Here is a 17,156-nt window from a genome sequence, read left to right on the forward strand (position 1 = left end):
TGCTTCATAGGGTTCTAGGTCCTTCTGCCACCTGTCTGTTACTTTCCCTTCTCCGGTCACTTCTGGAGCTGCCTGGACTCTACGCTTGGGCATGAGTCTTTCCCACATGTCCCTCTGGCTCAGGTCCATTGAATCGTCTTTCTCGGACATCATGGAGGGTGTGGCTTGGGAGCACGGCATTCTCCCCTTGCCGGGAGGGGCCTTTCATTGGCTCCTCTTGGTGGTGGTGTCTGGAGTGCTGATCTCTGGCCCAGACTAGCTCTCCCTGTTACTAATGGAGACTTCTACCTCCCTCTTCCTCATGCACTATCTCCTGGATGTGGAACATTCGATGGTGTGGTCCAGGTGCAGGATACATCAAGGATCCTGGATGAGGTGAGCCGGACTGGAGCTGTGGCCTGTGGCTGGGGACCAGTGGGCAGACACAGAGGGAGGTGAAGGCCAGCTGTCCAGCCTCCCTGTCCATACCCCAGAGTCTTCTAGCTTCCTGGTGCCAATAGGCACCTGTCATATGGGGACCTATCTGGGCTTTATTCCTCAAGCTCTGTGTGGGTCCAGGGCTGCCTGGGGAGTGTCCCAGGGTGTGTGTCACCTCAGAGGCTTGCTGCCTTCTTGGGAGGGCCAGACTTACCCAGGCTACTCAAGTTCTAGCTGGTTGACTACCAGGTGGCATGTTTGTAAGACTAAAATGTTCAGCAGGGCTCAGAATAGTCAAGGAAGCCTCTCTGGTGGAGACAGCATTAGCCAGACATCTGTGCAGCACTTAGCAAGGTGGAAACACGCCTTTGGCCCAAGGGGCCACGGACCAGCATGGGAGTTTAGGAGGTGGATGGAGCGTGGACTCCTAGCGCTTGAAGAAGTTTAGAGCTACAGCTACGTGAAGAGAGCCACGTCCTTGGGCGTGAGAAGCACGTTCTCTTTCGGCCTCCTGTGCATGGGTCAGGGGATGATGATGAGTGAGCGGGCAGCAGAGTCTTGGATAGAGAGACAGGAATGAGAGCCCTGGTCAGAGGGCCAGTTGGGAAAAGGGCAGCCACTTCCTGTCATCAGGGAATCCCCAGGCTGGGAGCGGACACCGTTTGACATTTTCAGTGCAATTTAGACTTGAAGCGCAGAACCAGGATGTGGGATCTGCAGGCCCCGCGCCCCTTACCTCACTTCCTTCACTCCCAGACTGAGGTGGGGTCCGCCAAGTGAGCTGGCCGTGATTGCGCCTGACAGGCGGCCTCCAGCTTCTGGCTGCAGTTGCGAAAGACTGCCGATTTGGAAAGGGAGGCAGAGCCCGGTCCAGGGAAGCAGCACGGAGCCCTCGCTCTTGATTGAGAGCACTCTGTGGCCAAAACCCACAGCCTCCTCTGAAGAAGACCCAGCCCAGGGATGAGTTATTAAAAAAAAAAAAAGTTAGAATCCTTCATAACTGGATTTGTCATATAGAGCAGTAAAGGCTCAGATTCTAAGCACAGGGATCCAACTGCGGTCTGGTTGTCAGGAAGCAAATCAAAACTGTAGCTTTTGGTCCAGATCCTTCAGAGGGCCAAGTGTCCTGCTGCAGGGCCAGCCAGGCCACAGGCTGAGGCCTCCTGTGGGTCAGCAGAGCCAGGGGAGAACAAGTCCTGGGGTCTGTTGGGCACAGGGCTGGACTGAGCCAGCAGGTTCAAAGGCCCGGGGTCCAATCAGATGAATGGAGTGTCATCTAGTCCAGGGAACAAGCCTCCAGATGATCCCCACCCCCATAGCTCAGTCTACTTCCACTCACTCCAAGGCCAAGCTTCATACCAATATGAGGGTCCTATTTGGTCTTCCGGCTCCCCTGAGGTGGGAGGGGGCAGGTCAAGGCTGCTGCTGGGTTGGTCCTGCGGGGAGTCCAAGGCCCTGGTGGTATTCTTCTGTCTTCCGTGCTGTGGCCAAGCTCCTGCCATTGATTCCCATCCACTCCCTCCCAGGCCCCAGCCTCATCCCTTTGGGGACTACCTGAGCCTTCCCGAAGCCCTGGAAAGTCTGAGAGTGGGGAGGGCAGAACGGGGGTGTTAGAAGTTGTCTGACTGCACGGTGCGTGTTGGGGAGGGAGGGACTGGGGGAGAAACCAGCTAGGAAGGAGGCTTCTGAGATAGTCACCGTCATGGGGGACCAGACTAGAGGGGGCTGGAGGAGCAGATGGGGCCGGGGACTCCGGATGGCCCCTCCTGTGGGGAGAACATCTGTGCCAGGGCAGCAAAGATTCACACGTGCCTGTGAGTTAGATGCATTGCTGTCTCCCAGAGCTGTGGGCTCCCAGAGCAGGACAGCGGGGCTAGCTTCCTGGAAGAAGTGACACCGAACTAGTGTTTGAATAGGCAGAAAGGGCCCAGGGAGCGGGTGCAGGCCGCAGTGCCTGGGGCTGGGGCTGTGTCACTGCCTGGGGTGACAAAATTTCCCTTCTCCAGGCTGGGTGCCTGTGTGAAGGCCACTCTCCAAGGCTCTCTGCGGGGGAAGTAGAATGTTGCCCTGTGCACTGGAGGCTGGAGTCTCAGAGGGCGTGTGGAGGTCCCCTGTCCTCAGGGCCTTTTTGTCTGTCTTTCCCTCTCTGAGCCTCTTCCCACCCTCCCTGGGCTTCGCCCTGCTCTGTGTGCTCCCTGGCCGCCTCCCTCCTTCTCCCGCCTCCTCTGAGCCCTCCTCTGGTTCTTTTTCTTTTTGTCCCGGAGAACAAAGGCGGTCCTCACTGCCAGGGGGAAGGAGTTCAAAGAAACGCAATTTCAGATTTCCTGAGAACTGGAGAGTGTGTGCATGCACGTGCGAGCGTGTGTACATGTGGACACTCGCGAGAACACACGCACACACGTTGGGCAGGAGAGGTGCTGCTGGGATCCTTTCTAACCAGGGCCCTTAGGATGTGGAGCACGCGTAGAGAGGACCCCTGGGGCTTGCGGTCCTGACCATGCCAGGGCTGCGTGGCAGGGACGCCCTCGTAGGAGGGATCACATGCTCTGTGACTGTTTTCATGGCTGGCTCAGGGGCCATCCAGATGTCACCCCATGTGTCCGTCCCAATCCAGGAGACAAGGTGTGTGACTCTCACTTGAGATGTACTGGAGGGACCCTCCTGCACCCCTACATCCACCAAAAGGAAAAATTTGATGTTTTGCAATCAGGAAAATAAGCCCAATGGTCCCCCATCCCCCTCTTCCTCCCCCAAGGCCTTAATTTGAAACACTGTTTTTCCTGGGAAGTGTAATTAGAGCAGCATGTTGCTCCTAACGAGCTGGGTGGGGCCGGCAGACAATGGAGCCCTCCCAGCCCGCCTGGCTGCCCCCTGCCTGGAGCTCCCCGAGGAACAGGGATGTGAATGTCCAGAGGGTCCCCTGACTCTCTCCCACTGGGCAAGGTGGGGTCTATAGACTTCTGGTGATGGGACAGCTAGGTGGCTGGAGAGGCTTGTCCCCGTCTACTCTGTCCTGGCAAGAAGCATCTGTCCACTGTGGTGCCACCTTGACAGGCCTCCAGGTGGCTTCAGCTCTGTGGGGAGAGCCTCGCTGTCCTTGGGGTCCTCTTGATCTGAGCCAACTTGGTGGACATCCTTCCTGCCCGTTCGGCCCACCACTGTAGCTGCTGCAGGTCTGCCTGCCCTGCGTTCAGGGTACGCCAGGAATGGGCTGGCTCCCTCTAATTGGCTTATGTGGTATGGCTGTCCTTGGAGTCCCCGTCACCCATAGGACAGTGAATCGGGATGTCCTAGTTGTGCTTGCAGTTTGCACCCCGCCCCTGCCTGGCCATGCTGATAGGGGTCTGATAAGGGTCACAGCACCTTCTCTGAGAAGATGAGAAAGGGGGTGCTCAGGAGCCGTCTCTGCATGGGCTCAGGACTCCTGTTAGAGACTCCAAGGTGCTGCAAGAATGGAAAGTGGAACACCTTGGAAGTGGGTGGGCAAGGCCAACGTGACTTCCGCTGAAGGGCACACTGCCCCACCTGGCTAGCAAGCACCCCTGGGCAGGCAGGCCCCGCCTTTATCCCTAATGCAGCACTGCCCCTTGCCCAGATTGGAGGAGCTTGGAGTTATCATCTACTCGATGAGCTGATGTTAAAATTGGGGTGGGCAAAGAGATGGGCTCTCATTAAATGGCTACAGTTGGATCCAATCAAGGTTAAATATTCTGAAAGTGGACCACCAACTTTCTATTTCTTTCACTTCCATGGGTGAGATGATCAGAGACTGGTTAGGATCGCGCGAACTGTGGGTGGGGCCCGGGTCATTTAGGATTGAAAGATGTCAGAGAGTAGGGTTATGGGAAGTTTCTGGAGTGTTTGGGGGAGATTTCTGGGTGCCTGGAGAACTTGACCTAGGCTTTGAAAGCTGTGTTAGATTTGGGCAGATGAGCAGACCCATGCAGACAGACAGCGGTGAGCAGACAGGGGAGGCAGGGCTGGGCGGGGACCCAAGGGCCGGGATGGAGCAGATAGGAGAGAAGGTGTGTGTCGGGATCATTTTTTGATCCATCTCTTCCTGCACTCTTTCCTCTGTCTGCCCTTCTTCCCTCCCTTCCTTCAGTAATCTACCCATAATCATTCATTTATTAGGTGGGGGATTTAGCTGTGATCCCAGTTGTACAGAATTGCCAGTTTCACCAGGGACACAGTCATATGAATACATAGAATGGTGCAGAGGGATAGATGTGTCTTTCAGTGGGACTAAGTCCACGTGGCTGTGGGAGCTGTGAGGGAGCTTTGGCTTATGCTCAGGGCATAGGGAAGATTTAAATGGACATCTGAAGTCCAAGCAGATCAGGTCATCAGATGAAGTGGCCAGAAGCTCATTCCAGACCCAGGGTCCAGTGAGTTCCAAGCCTCCAAGCTAAGGAGAGCCTGGTGCCTCTGGCTACCTGCTAGAGCTTGGAAGCTGTGGGGGTCGGCACGTTCTGGGAGGTGGCTCATCAATATCTGGGCTCCTGGAGGGGAAGTTTATCTGGTGAGAGATGTGATCAGAGAAGTCAGCAGGAACGGGGAGCCTCCTTGGAAAGGGGCCCCAGCCTGGGTTGGGGGTGGCAGTGGGATGAGAGGGGAGAGAGCAGCATTTGAGAGATATTTCCAGAAAGTGTTACCATGACGGGGTGTGGGCGCACAGGCCCACAGAGAACTCTGGCACATCCTGGGCACCTCCCGGCCCACCCTCCACCTGCACCCTTCTCCACACAGTCCCAACTAGGCTCCCTCCACCTGCTCATTCCCCAGGGTCCTCGCTCTTCCTCCCAGAGTTCCCAGGTAGGGTTCCCAGCCCAGGCCCACGTTGCCTACTGCCAGCTGACTCCCCCCACATATCTGGTGGGGACCCTAGACAGCCCTTCCCCAGGTCCCTGGCATCCTCCTTGGAAGCCTCATTAAAGAAATTCGCATTATTCCTGCCAGGGTGCGGGGATTTCAGGAGTGTAAGCAGAGGGTGGCATTTTTTGGAAACCTGGACTGGCTGCAAAGCACATGTGCACTTTTTGTAGGGAGTGGGTGTGCCAACTCACATGCACAGAGACCACTCTGGATGGTAGTGAGTCCGAGAGAGAGGGTGCTGGCTTGAGCCCAGGAAGAAGACAGGGTGGGTGTGAGAGAGATTAGTGACGAGGGGAGGAGAAACCCAGGGTGGCACTTTTTTTTTTTTGGCTTGGTTGTCCAGATGGCTGTTGGGGCCAGTTTCTGAGATGGCATTGAAAGGGAGAAAGCAGAGTCTAGTGTTGGACAAGTTCAGTGTGAGCGGCCCTTCAGGTGCGTGGATGAACGGAGCAGAAAGATTCTAGGAATGGGGCTGAGAAGAGACAAGCGGGAACAGAAAACCCAGGAGCCCTGGCATTTCAGGGCTGGTGGAGGAAGCGGGGGAGGCTGCCCAGGGAGAGACTTAGCATCAGAGGGCAGGAGGGACAGCAGTGTGGAACCAGAGGGGTGGCTTTAGGAAGGAGATGGGGTCAGCTGGGCAGATGCTGTGGAGGGGGAGAGGTGGGAACCCACGAGTGAACTTTGGGCTGAGCTTCTAGGAGGTGATTGTTGACTTTGGAGAGAGAAGTTTCCAGGATGGGGTGCTGGGGGGAAGCCGAAGGCGCTGGACAGGGAGGCCCTGGGTGGGGACAGGAAGAGAGAAGAGAGGAAGGAGAGGAGGAGGCGGGAGAAGGCCCGCAGAGGGGAGGGCGCGGGTGGATTCCAGAGAGATGGGTCGGGGAAGGAAGAGCTCCAGGAGCCAAGGTGTGACACACATGGCGCTGGGGGGACAGTGTGGTGGCAGCTTGTGTGGTGGAGTGGGTGGGACAGAGGTGGGATCCCAAGGAGGTGGTGGAACCAGCCTGGGGGCCAGAATGTCCTGGGATCCCTGGGGACCGGATGTGGCTGGAGGGGGCCGTGGATGTGTCTGGTGCCTCTTGTGGGGAGCTGCTGATGGACTCATCTCTAACCTCTGTTTCTGCTTCCTCCTCCTGCCTCCGCTGGGCCGGCGCCCTGCAGCTGTGCACTCCTGCCTTCTTCCTCCAGGGTCTGCTGCACACGGTACTAGCGCTTAACCCGCCAGGGCTGTGGTCTCCGCGGGCAGGTTCTGCACATGGCGAGGACGTCGTCACCACGGAGCTCTGGGGGCTGGCGAGGAAAGATGGAGTTGGGGAATGAGGGAGAGAAAAGGAGAGCACAGAGGGACACGTTCCGGGGGAAATGTATTGACGGGTTGTCCTTCTCAGGGAGCTTAGGGCTGTTCCCTCCTTGATCCCTTTGTCCCTATTTTATCTTGGCCCCACAGTGAGCTGGGCATCAGCCAGGAGAGGCCACCATCAGGCCATGAGTGGGTCTTGAAGTACAGCCTTCCTTTAGAGAGGCCACCCCGGTTCACAGCCACCTGTAGCTGGTGGCCTTGGAGTGCCGTGGTGGACATCACACTAGGGGTGGCCTGAGCAGCCAGGCTACTGCAGTGGCCGAGCAGGCGGCAACGTGATGTGCAGCCCTGGACATCAGCCCTCCTCAGCCAGTCAGAATGTGGGTGGGGGAGGAAACTGAGGCGTCCCTGCTTATAATGCCAGCATTGCTGTGGCATTTTAATGCTTCTGGTGGCCCTGCGGTCCTTAAGTCATCCTGGGAAGAACAACACCGGTACTGATGGTAAAAACAATGGCACTGACAATTGTAGTAATAATTACGGTCACAACCATTTATTAAGCACCTTCTGTGTGCCAGGTACTCTTTATATAAATGTCTCGTTTAATTCTCAGAGCAACTTCACAAGACTATTGCTATCCCCGATCTTTAGGAGGATCCTGAGTCACTGAGGTTGGGTGATTTGCCCAAGGTCAAACGGTTAGGCAATAGCAGAGCTGGAACTGGAGTCCAGGTCTGTCTGATTCTAGAACAGAGCTTATTACTACTGCTACAGGTCAGAGAAGCATGGCGTCATCTGAGTGTCCTTGGACAGAAAGGATGGCTTGGGTTGGCTGTGAGGTTTCATGAAGCTGGTATTTTTTTCTGTTTCAGCTTCTCTCACCATCTATGACAGAGCATCTGTAGATGCATGTGTTATCCTTTCAGAAGAAACCCAAAGCTAGTTACTTGGAGAATGACTCTAATGATTCCATGGTTGATTAAATGAGATTACAGGAAGCCAGCTCTGTAAAATGTTCAGCACAGCCCTTTTAATTATAGTCAACCTTTCCTGAATGTTATGGCCTCCATGTATGGATGGGCAGGTTATGCACTGTACAAAGGCAACTGTGTCTAAGGGGGTGCAATTTCTAACACAAACATCATAAATTTATATTTTTTTATAAAAATTTTCCAGTAGGTGGCAGTAAAGTGTCTTGTCCTAATAAACTTTTAAAATATGACAGTTTTCTGACATGAAGTAGATTGTCTTGAGAAAGGGATATCTTACTCTAATGGTCACAAAGGTGTCACCAATAGTCCTAGTGAGAGTTCATGTGTTCCAGACATAATGAACATGTATCTCCTTTTCTCTTTTATCGATTGCTCTGCTCTTCTGGTATACAATGTTCTGTCCTCATGGGGGACAGGCGTAAGAGATCAGGTTTGGGGCTGGAAGGTGTCCGGGTGTGGATGTGGGTTTGGGGGATGGTAACCCAGTGGGATCTGAGCCAGGGGGCAGGAGAAGCAGGGTAGAGGGAGGCACGTGGATGTTCTGGGTTGAAGCAGGCCCCATGTGCATCGTGCGTGTTGGGGTTGGGGAGACCCCGAGCTGCTCTTGGTCACCAGAGCCTGCAATATGGGAGGAGGTGAAGCTTGCTATTCACTTGAAATGGGGTGACCTGAACCTGGGGGATGGCGTTTGGTAATCCTGGAAAGGGTGGTGCCTTGCAGAGGCTGACAGCTCCCCCACTTCTGCCTGCCTGACCCCACGTCTGGGTCTGGGTCTCTGTTTTGTGTCTCCCTGTGCACATCATTTTTTTCTGTCCTTTCTTACATCTTCGGCTTGGTCTTCTCCGCCTTTGTCTCCTGTCCACTTGCTGACCCCTGCAGTCCGAGGACACAGACTTGCCCTACCCGCCACCCCAGAGGGAGGCCAATGTCTACGTGGTTCCCCAGAACATCAAACCACTTCTCCAGCGCACGGCCATTGAGGTGAGCCTGGCCCTGGGTGGGGGCGGGGGCTGGGGGCAGCCTGGCCCTTTGCCTTCCTGGCCCCAGTCTTCCCCAGGGCCTGGGCCTTCCCAGCCATCCCCTCTGTCTGTCCCTAGATCCTGGCATGGGGTCTGCGGAACATGAAGAGCTACCAGCTGGCCAGCGTCTCCTCCCCCAGCCTCGTGGTGGAGTGCGGGGGCCAGGCGGTGCAGTCCTGTGTCATCAGGAACCTCCGGAAGAACCCCAATTTTGATGTTTGCACCCTCTTCATGGAAGTGGTGAGCCCCCACTCTGTCCCCTCCCAGAGTCCTAGGGGCTAGAGTGTCCTCATGGCTTCAGGCAGTCGAGGGGTTGAGCTTTGGCTCCCTGCGGGATCCCTAGGGGCTCAGGTCATCTCTCTGCCTCACTTTCCTGTGAAAATGGGGAAAACGCTCCTTCTCTCCTCACTAGAAGAGCCTGTCCTTAGAGCAGACAAATGGGGCTGGCCTCCTCCCTCACACCCAATCCTGGATTAGCAGAAGCTTCTAAGAGCGGCTGGTTTTCCTTCCAGGGCAGGTGATGGTCTCTGGAGCTCCCCTCAGGGACCTGCCAGGGCTCTGACCCCCCAGCGCTTCCTCCCAAGCTGCCCTGACCCTGACCCTGGCCTGGCCTGGACCCATTAGAGGTGCTTGCTCCTCGGGCCTCCGTCCTCCAGCCCTCTCCTGCTCCCTGTGCTGCCTGGGCCTAGTGGCCGGCGGCGTGAGGCAAGTCTGAGGAGAGGAAAATGTTCTGTGAGATGAAAGCGCTATAGGAATTCCAGGCCCAGTGGCTGTCAACAGGAGCCTCCTCTCGGCTGAGCCAAAGCCGCCACTGAAGGAGAGCATATAAATTATTTCAAGTTGTGTTCAAAGTGCTTTGGGGGTGGGGGAGAAGGATCTGGGTCTGCAAGCCAACTCTAGAGTATCCACTTGGGGGGGACTGTCTGCAAGAAATGTGGAGTCCTGGGCCAACTCCCCTCTCTCTCTCCCCGGCCAACGCGCGCTCAGGGAGAGTAAGTAGCCTTGCTGAGCTGCAGGCTGAGCTGGGTGTATTTGGAAGGTAAAGCTATCCGGGAAGCCAGCCTCCACATAAGCATTCGAGAGCAAGGTGTGTGGCTTCTGCTTCCTTGGCCAGCTCCTGGGTTTCTTTCATCCGCCATATTGGATTTCTGGCTATTGGGGATGGCCTGTGATCCTTTCCAGTTCCTCAGGCCTGCTTGTGAAGGGCCCTCCCTTCTTTCCCTGAGACTCCCCAGAAATGGGCTCAGGCTGGTATCCAAACTCTCCCTCTCCTCCACCTAGATGCTGCCCAGGGAGGAACTCTACTGTCCCCCCATCGTGGTGAAGGTCATTGATAACCGCCAGTTTGGTCGCCGGCCTGTAGTGGGCCAGTGCACCATCCGTTCCCTGGAGAGCTTCCTGTGTGACCCCTACTCACCGGAGAGTCCGTCCCCACAGGGCGGCCCAGGTAGGGGGCAGGATTGTTGCCTGGAGGGGCCAGGGCAGAGGGGCAGGGCAGGCAGCACCTCCCAGCTGAGAGGCATCCTGAAGCTTGTCTCTTTGGGGGGTCTGGGTGAGAAGTGGCTTCGGGTCAGCTAGACCAGAGGTGGGAACCTCCTGGAGCTGAGGAGGGATGGGTCCAAATGAAGGTCAGTCGAGGGAAGAGGTGACGAGGGAGGAGATGTAGGGGGATAATGGAGGGGGTGGGAATGCGAGGAGAGTTGAGAGAGAGAACTGGGAGACAGGGCAAAGAGGAGTGGGGAGAACTGAGAGGTGAGGAAGTGGAGAGACCGAGGGGTCTTGTCCGAGCTCCCTGGCCGAGTCCCTCACCAGCCTGGACACGGTTCTACTTGCAGATGATGTGAGCTTACTCAGTCCTGGAGAAGATGTGCTCATTGACATCGATGACAAGGAGCCCCTCATCCCCATCCAGGTAGGATGGGCGCAGGGCCCCATGGGACAGAGGCCAACTCCCCCCCTCAGTGGCTGGCCTGGATTTCCCCTCCCCCTCCACTCCTCTTCCCCATCTCTTCTTGCTCCTGCTCTCCGTGCTTTATTGTCACACAGCCATTAGAGAATGTCTCCCTCTGCACGCTGGTGGCTGGTTACTGCATGGTGGAGGGACCTAGATGGGGGCTTTCAGTCTTTGAAGGGGAGAGAGTTGTGGTCTTCAGGGAAAGACTCAATTCGTTTTCCTGGAAGCTTGCGCCTGATACCTTTGGGGCCATGTTGAGGGTTTCCCCCTGGAGATCACTCAGTAAATCAGAGTGGAGAGACATGAAGGAGAAGGAAGGTAGGGACGGAGGGCTGGGCGGTCTTGGGTACTCTAGCCCCATCACCCTCCCCTGGGTAGACCTCTTCTTGGGAGGAGGATTCTTCCATGGGCTGGTACTTGGTGGCACCTTGGAGGTACCTCCAAGCTAGTGATGCATCTTACCTTGTTCCCCTCCACCAGGGACAGGAAGGAAGAGGGGCAGGAGAGGGACATTATTTTAAGGGCCTTCAACTCTGAGGAAGTCAGAGCGATCCTTTGCTATATTCAGCTACCTAGAGCCTGCTGGTGACCTAGATGCAATGGTAAATGACACAGCCCAAGGTCTGTGACATCTTTAACCTGGGAGGGAGGGCACTCTCTGTACCTTGGGTCTAGAGGGGCTCTGGATCCTTCAGAGCTGAGGCCACCCAATCTTTTCCTGCAACTGGGGGCAGAGGCCATGAACTTGCTGACTGTCACATTGTCACCCTCTTCTCTGGGCTCCACATGATGCTGGCCACATATTGCATGACATCTCTGACACCCTCGGGCTCCCAGAGCTTCCAGGCTGCCTGAATCTTCCAGCCCGTGTAGATAGCCCTGTGTTCTCAGGCCCCCAGACTGCAGATGTGCTCAGGATGGGGTGGCACTTCAGAGAGGTCCGTGTTCTTTAAACTATCAAATATTAGCTTGGAGAGGAAGAGAACAACTTGGGTGTGGGTTGGGCTGAGGATCCTCAGGTCACATCTACAGGGCTTCCCTGGGTCATTTAGGGCTGTTTACCCCTTTCTCATTCGTTCATCTTTCTGCTACTTCCAGGGGAACATCTCTGGGGTCAGTTAAGGTCTTGCTCTGTAGTTTCCTAGTGCTAAGAAGACATCAGAAGCCCCGAGCTCTCTGTCTCCCCAGCCTCCAGGGGTCCCCAGGTCTGAGCTGCCAATCTTTCTGTTAAGGTAACCTTGGCCTCTGCCGTCTTGCTCAACTCCTGGTTGGTCTTTAAGATTCAACTCCGGTGTGGTCATCTCTTTTGAGGAGTCTTCCCTAGCTCCTCCCCTTTGCCTGGAAGATCTGTTACTGAACTTGCCCTAGGTCCTCTAAAGGTCAGCATCTTCCTTGGACTAAGTTCAGGACAGTGATTGGGGTACCTTCCTCTCTATATCCTCAGTGCCCAGCATGGGGCCTGCGGTAGAGGAGGTCTTCAGTGAAAGTCTGTATGGATGGGTGAATGGACAGATGGATGGATGGATGGATGGATAGATGGATAAATAGATGGATGGATGGGTGGCCTGTCCTGTGTCTGTATGGGTCTCAGGAGGACCCTTTCCTGGCTGGGGAAACCCAGATGGACATTTCAGATGGCTCAATAGGAAGGTTAGCTAAATTTTGTGCTCATGCCTTTTGGTCTGGTTGGGTGTTTAGGGCTGAATTAGGCAGAGAATTTGCCCCAAACTCTGGACTGCCTGATCCTGGCTCCTGTTTCCTGCCCTGCTCAGTGGGCTGCCCAGCGGATCTCTGTTCTATAAGTGTTGCCCTCAAAATGTCTGCAGATTTGAATGAGAAGGGATTATTTTGGGTCCTGTTGGCTACAAGTACAGCCAGAGGCAGACAGTAAGGAGGCTAGTCTGGACATCCTCCCAGCGTGGACACAAGGGAACTGGGGCTGGGGTCTGAGCCAGGACCAGCCCCAGGCTCTTTGTGGAGAGTGTATGGCCATTCTGGCTAGAGCTGTTGGCCAGGCAGAATGGTGAGGAGCTGGAGCAGAGAGCTGGCTCCTGGCTGGAGGTGCACCATGGTGTATGTGTGTGTGTGTGTGGGTGGTCTCACCTGACCTGAGAGGTGAGTGGGGAGATGGAGGAGGGCAAACCAGCTTGCTCCCAGGGAATAGACTGGATGACCTCCCCGTGCAAACCCCCAGCTGGACAGAGACTTACTGAACAAACTGATGGAGACAGCCCCCCTATTCTCAAGGAGCCCAAAATCTAGCAGTGAGACCAGCCCTGGTCTCCAGGGAGCTCTGACCCTCCAGGGAAGCCCCCAGTCTGGTGTCTGATTTTATATTGTGTTTTTCTCTGAGATCTATTGATCTGACTTGGCAGATCCAAGAAATTTTTCACCCTCCTGGCACTTGGGGGTTCCTCTCCAGGGCTGACCAGGGAGGCAGTGGGCTCCAGTTGTAATAGTTTGTCAGGTAGTTTTGGCTGGGACCCCCCCTCCCCCACAAAGCAGATAGAATGGAACGCCCTGGTCTATAGGAACTGGCGGAACAAGGATTTTGGCAGAATTTAGGTTTCGCCTGGCTCCTGTTTGGCCAGCCTGTGTGATTCTCATGATTGACGCCCCAACCCTGTCCCCATGGCTTCCCAGTGGCTCCCAGTTGTGGCGCTGGCCTCGGGCTCCTTTCCAGCTGGCCCTGTTCTCTCAGATCTCTCCCTTTCTTTCCTTGCTCATACCTTTCTGCTCAGAAAGTCTCACCATCATCTGCGGAGGTGCTGGCATGAGCCCACTGCCCAGGTAGAGACTGTCACCTGAGATTCTTGATGCTGGCGCGCAGAGAAGTCCTCTGCTTCTCAGAAGCGTCTTGGTTGGTGTCAGGAGTCGTCAGTTCTGGAGATGACAAAGTGGGTGGATGAGGCAGATCTGCCTCCTGGGGCTCGGGGCCGGCACCCATCTCTAGGGCCGGGGAGACCCTGTGTGGGCGGGTGCCTGGCCTCTCTGAACTGTTCTCTGCAGAAGTGGGCTGGGGTGGGGGTGGGATTGCTGCAGATCAGCTCCACTGTTTGTTCTTGGTCCATCAGGCTGTCCTCTGTGTAGGTGTCAGATGGGTCCCTGAGTGTGTGGTGTGTGTGTGTGGTATGGCATGCACGTGAGTGTGCAAGGGAGGTGGGGACGATGGGAACAAGAGAGTGGACAAGCTCTGAGGGTGTTGGCCAGAGGTGTGTGTCTAGGCTTGTTGGTGGCCTTGACTGCTGAGTGTGAGGCAGTCCTAGGTAGATCCCCACAGAAGGAGAGCACACTTGATTCCACCCAGGTCTCCACTTTAAAAACGGATATATTCATTTTTATCTGATCATAAATATGACACATGTTCATTTGTTATAACTGGGAAAATAATGAGCAGGTGGGCATTGCCTCCAACTAAGTAAACTGCTGTCCACCCACATTTCATTCTCCATCCTTTTCTCCTTCTGTCCCTGATTCTGACTCCATTGCTACTTAAAAACAAAACAAAACAAAACAAACAAACAACTAGGGCCTTTGTTTATGAATCTGTTTTTCTAGTTAAACCAGTTCTGGGTGTTATGATTATAAAGATGGAAAGAAAAACAGTAAGCAGATGTGCAGGGCTTGCTGCCCGAGCTGAGGCCCAGCGAGCGTCTCGAAGCTCAAAGCAGACATGGTGGTCTGCACCCCCAATGTTGCCCCCCCCCTGGGCATGGAGAAGCCTGCAGAGCCCACTTGGCGTGTTAGGGTGACTCTCGGCTAGCATTCTCAGGGACCGGTGTGGGTGTGGTCCCCTCTTTAGGTCTCTAGAGGAGAATTTCTGGAGTGGGGATAGAGAGAGAAAGAGAGAGAACACTTGGGGAATTGGATCCTGGGGAGACAGGAGGTGTCTATCAGACTTCCACTGAGTGATGTCACAGGGACGAGGTGCTTTAGCAACTAGGATACCCAACATCAGGGACTCCTGGACCTGGGGTCAGCCTGGGCTTGAATAATCAGGGATGCCCTCCAGAAGGTTGCAGGAGGGAGGCCTCAGAGGAGGCTGGGTGGGGTTAGAAAAGGGGAGAGAGGAGGGCTTGCCTGGGAGGCAGGAATCTGGGCAGAGGTTTGCAAGTAGGACTGTGTGCGTGCGGGTGCGCACGTGCATGGATATATGTGTGTGTGGTGAGGTGGAATGTGTTTGTGTTTATGTGGTGAGGTGTGTGTAAGTGTGTGTGTGTGTGTGTGTATGTGTGGTGGGCGTGGGCTTAGCGAGGAGGCAGGCCTGGCAGGCCAGAGTGGAGGAAACATCAGAAGGTGGCACTGACCTGCTCCCCACGCCCGCGGGCTGAAGTGCAGGGATTGGCCTGCTCCCAGGCCCTCAGGCTCCTAGGCTCCCAGGCTTGGGGTAATTTTGAGCTTGCTGCTCCAGTTATAGTCTCTGGGACACCATGAAGGTGGAAACACACTCCCAGAACTGGAGCAGCAAATTATGCCCGCATCCCAAAGGGGAACGTGTAATTTCTGAAGCTGGATTCGATCTTTGGGGCACTATGTTTAGTGTGTTCTTTTTTCTCCCATTTGCTCGGGTGAACTGCCGGTTTCCCTCTCACCTTTCTAAAAAAGGACTGTAGTAAAAATAACAATAGGGCTTCTGTGGGCTTCAGGAGGAGAATGGGAGGGGCTGGGCCCTGTCTCTGTCCCGGCTGGGGGGTTGCACGGGGAGGTCATCCAGTCTATTCCAGGGGCCGCGCATGCCCAACAACACATGGCCAATGGGCCTGGCTGGTGCCCTTGGGCCATTGTGCCCTCCTGCCCAGGCTTCTGGCTCTGATGTCCCTGCAGTGATGCTCCCTTTAAAGAGCAGGGTGGCCTCTTCGAGTCCCCTGATCTCCTCCAGGTGCCAGCAGGGCTGCATCCTCCATGTCCTTCTCTGGCTGTTCCTGACCCTCTGGGAAGTGTCTCCAGGGCTCTTTCTGCTGAGGAAGGGAGGAAGGGCCTGGGGGGTTGACCTCCTATGGACTCTTCCCAGAGCCCTCTGCGTGGGGCTCAAAAGAGGAGAGACCAGCCTGGCAGTTCTGGGTCCTGCTGACCCCCCCACCTCTCCTGCCTTGCCTTCTTTGTCCTTCCTGGACCATCTGCTTCGTTCTCCTCCTACCTTTGCCGTTGCTACCTTCTCTGCTGAGACTGCATCTCCTTGACTTGTCTGCTGCTCATCTACCCAGACTGCTGTCACCTCCCTCTGGCCCACTGTGGTGCTCTCTGAACAGGTCTCCTGCCTGGAGTCCCCAACTCCAGGGATAAGTACACCATAAGTACCGAGTTACTGTACTGAAGACAGCAAGCAAGGGTCCGATGCAGAAAGTTGGTGGCATAGGGTGGCAGGGTGGGACTGGAAGACTCTTAAGGTTTCCCTGGTACAAGTTTTGGGGAGCCATGTGATGCCCTGGTTCTTGAGGCAAGAAGGCTGAGAAACCTGCAGTTGCTCGGGAACCCTGCCCAGCAAGGATGGGAGAAAGCCCCTCTCTGATGGGGAGCAGGAGTGTCCCTCAGGTAGGCAGATTTTGGAAGGTCAGGAAAGGCACGTGAAAGGGCTGCCAGGGGCAGGGGCAGCATCCAGTGCCTCACTAGAGCTGAGTGTGTGGGCCCTTCCTCTCCCTCTTGCTGGAGGTGGGCTTGGTGCTGTTCTCTAGACAGGATCCTGATTCAGAGATGGCAGGATACTTGCCTGAGGTCACACAGGTGGTGGCCACGGAGCCAGGCTTCTCCGACTCGGAGCACACGTCTTTCCCACAACTGTTGTGGCTCCTTGGAGGAGGAGCAGAGGGTGCCGGATAGAGGAAGAGGATGACTCCCGTGGGCCATCCAGCCTTCCCCGAATGAATCCTCTAATCCCGTCACTAACCAGCCTGTTTAATTTGTAGCTTTCGGATGGTCTGTCAAGCTGGGCTGCCACTAACACGGTGTCCTCTCCTTCCGGCCCTCATGTATGTATTACTTACCTATTTGTGGGCTCTCTGATTTCCCTGGGGGGGGGGGCTAAGGGGTGGGAGCTAGGAGGGGAACCGAGGAGGGAAGAAAGAAGAGATAGTCACCAGCCTCGATCCATGAAATAGAAGAGGGTGGGGCATCCTACCCCCTATGGGGTAGGATCTCAGTCAGCAGTGATGTCCCCATGTTATTCCTGGTGCCTCCTGAGATTCCTTTCAATCCTGTTAACCTGCGTGGGGGCTGGGGTTGGGTGGGGCTGCCTGGCCACTGGAAGCGCTGGAATTCTCTGGATTGGACTCTGACTTCTGGGACACAGGACACAAAAAGTCAGTGTGTGCAAAGCAGGCTGACTTTCTCTGTCCCTCCCCAATGCATGGAGGGTGTGCCTGACTGAAGGGCCCCAGGGTCCTGGCAGGTTCTGAGAGGTCTGCTTGGGCCACTGGTCAGCTTTCTGCCTGCCTCAGCTGATTCCCTAGTGTCCTCCTTCTGGGTGTGGGTCCCTGGGGAAGATGACTTTGGTGTGGAGCCTGGGTGTGTATAATCAAGTCCCGTGGTCCAAAGGGCAGTGAGTTCAATTCCATTCCTGTGAATTCAGGGTCCTATGGAATTCTAGGAGGAAGTGCTGTCTATTT

The 17,156-nt window shown here is 55.5% G+C and overlaps 1 protein-coding gene across 16 annotated transcripts in view; it reads left to right on the forward strand.

The window, feature by feature from the left end:
- The window catches only part of Dysf (dysferlin), a 208,130-nt gene that overhangs the window by 134,057 nt on the left and 56,917 nt on the right, over nt 1-17,156 (forward strand). For 8 of the 16 annotated variants that reach the window (XM_071601695.1, XM_071601698.1, XM_027934434.3 and 5 more), the window contains 6 exons: nt 346-375; nt 8,461-8,562; nt 8,679-8,840; nt 9,882-10,047; nt 10,436-10,512; nt 16,458-16,520. In XM_071601695.1, coding sequence (XP_071457796.1) covers nt 346-375; nt 8,461-8,562; nt 8,679-8,840; nt 9,882-10,047; nt 10,436-10,512; nt 16,458-16,520 — 600 coding nt within the window. The remainder of the gene's footprint in view (nt 1-345; nt 376-8,460; nt 8,563-8,678; nt 8,841-9,881; nt 10,048-10,435; nt 10,513-16,457; nt 16,521-17,156) is intronic. The other 8 variants (XM_071601700.1, XM_071601703.1, XM_027934437.3 and 5 more) reach the window with 1 other exon arrangement.

Source organism: Marmota flaviventris, chromosome 14, assembly GCF_047511675.1.
Source record: "Marmota flaviventris isolate mMarFla1 chromosome 14, mMarFla1.hap1, whole genome shotgun sequence".
NCBI lineage: Eukaryota > Metazoa > Chordata > Mammalia > Rodentia > Sciuridae > Marmota > Marmota flaviventris.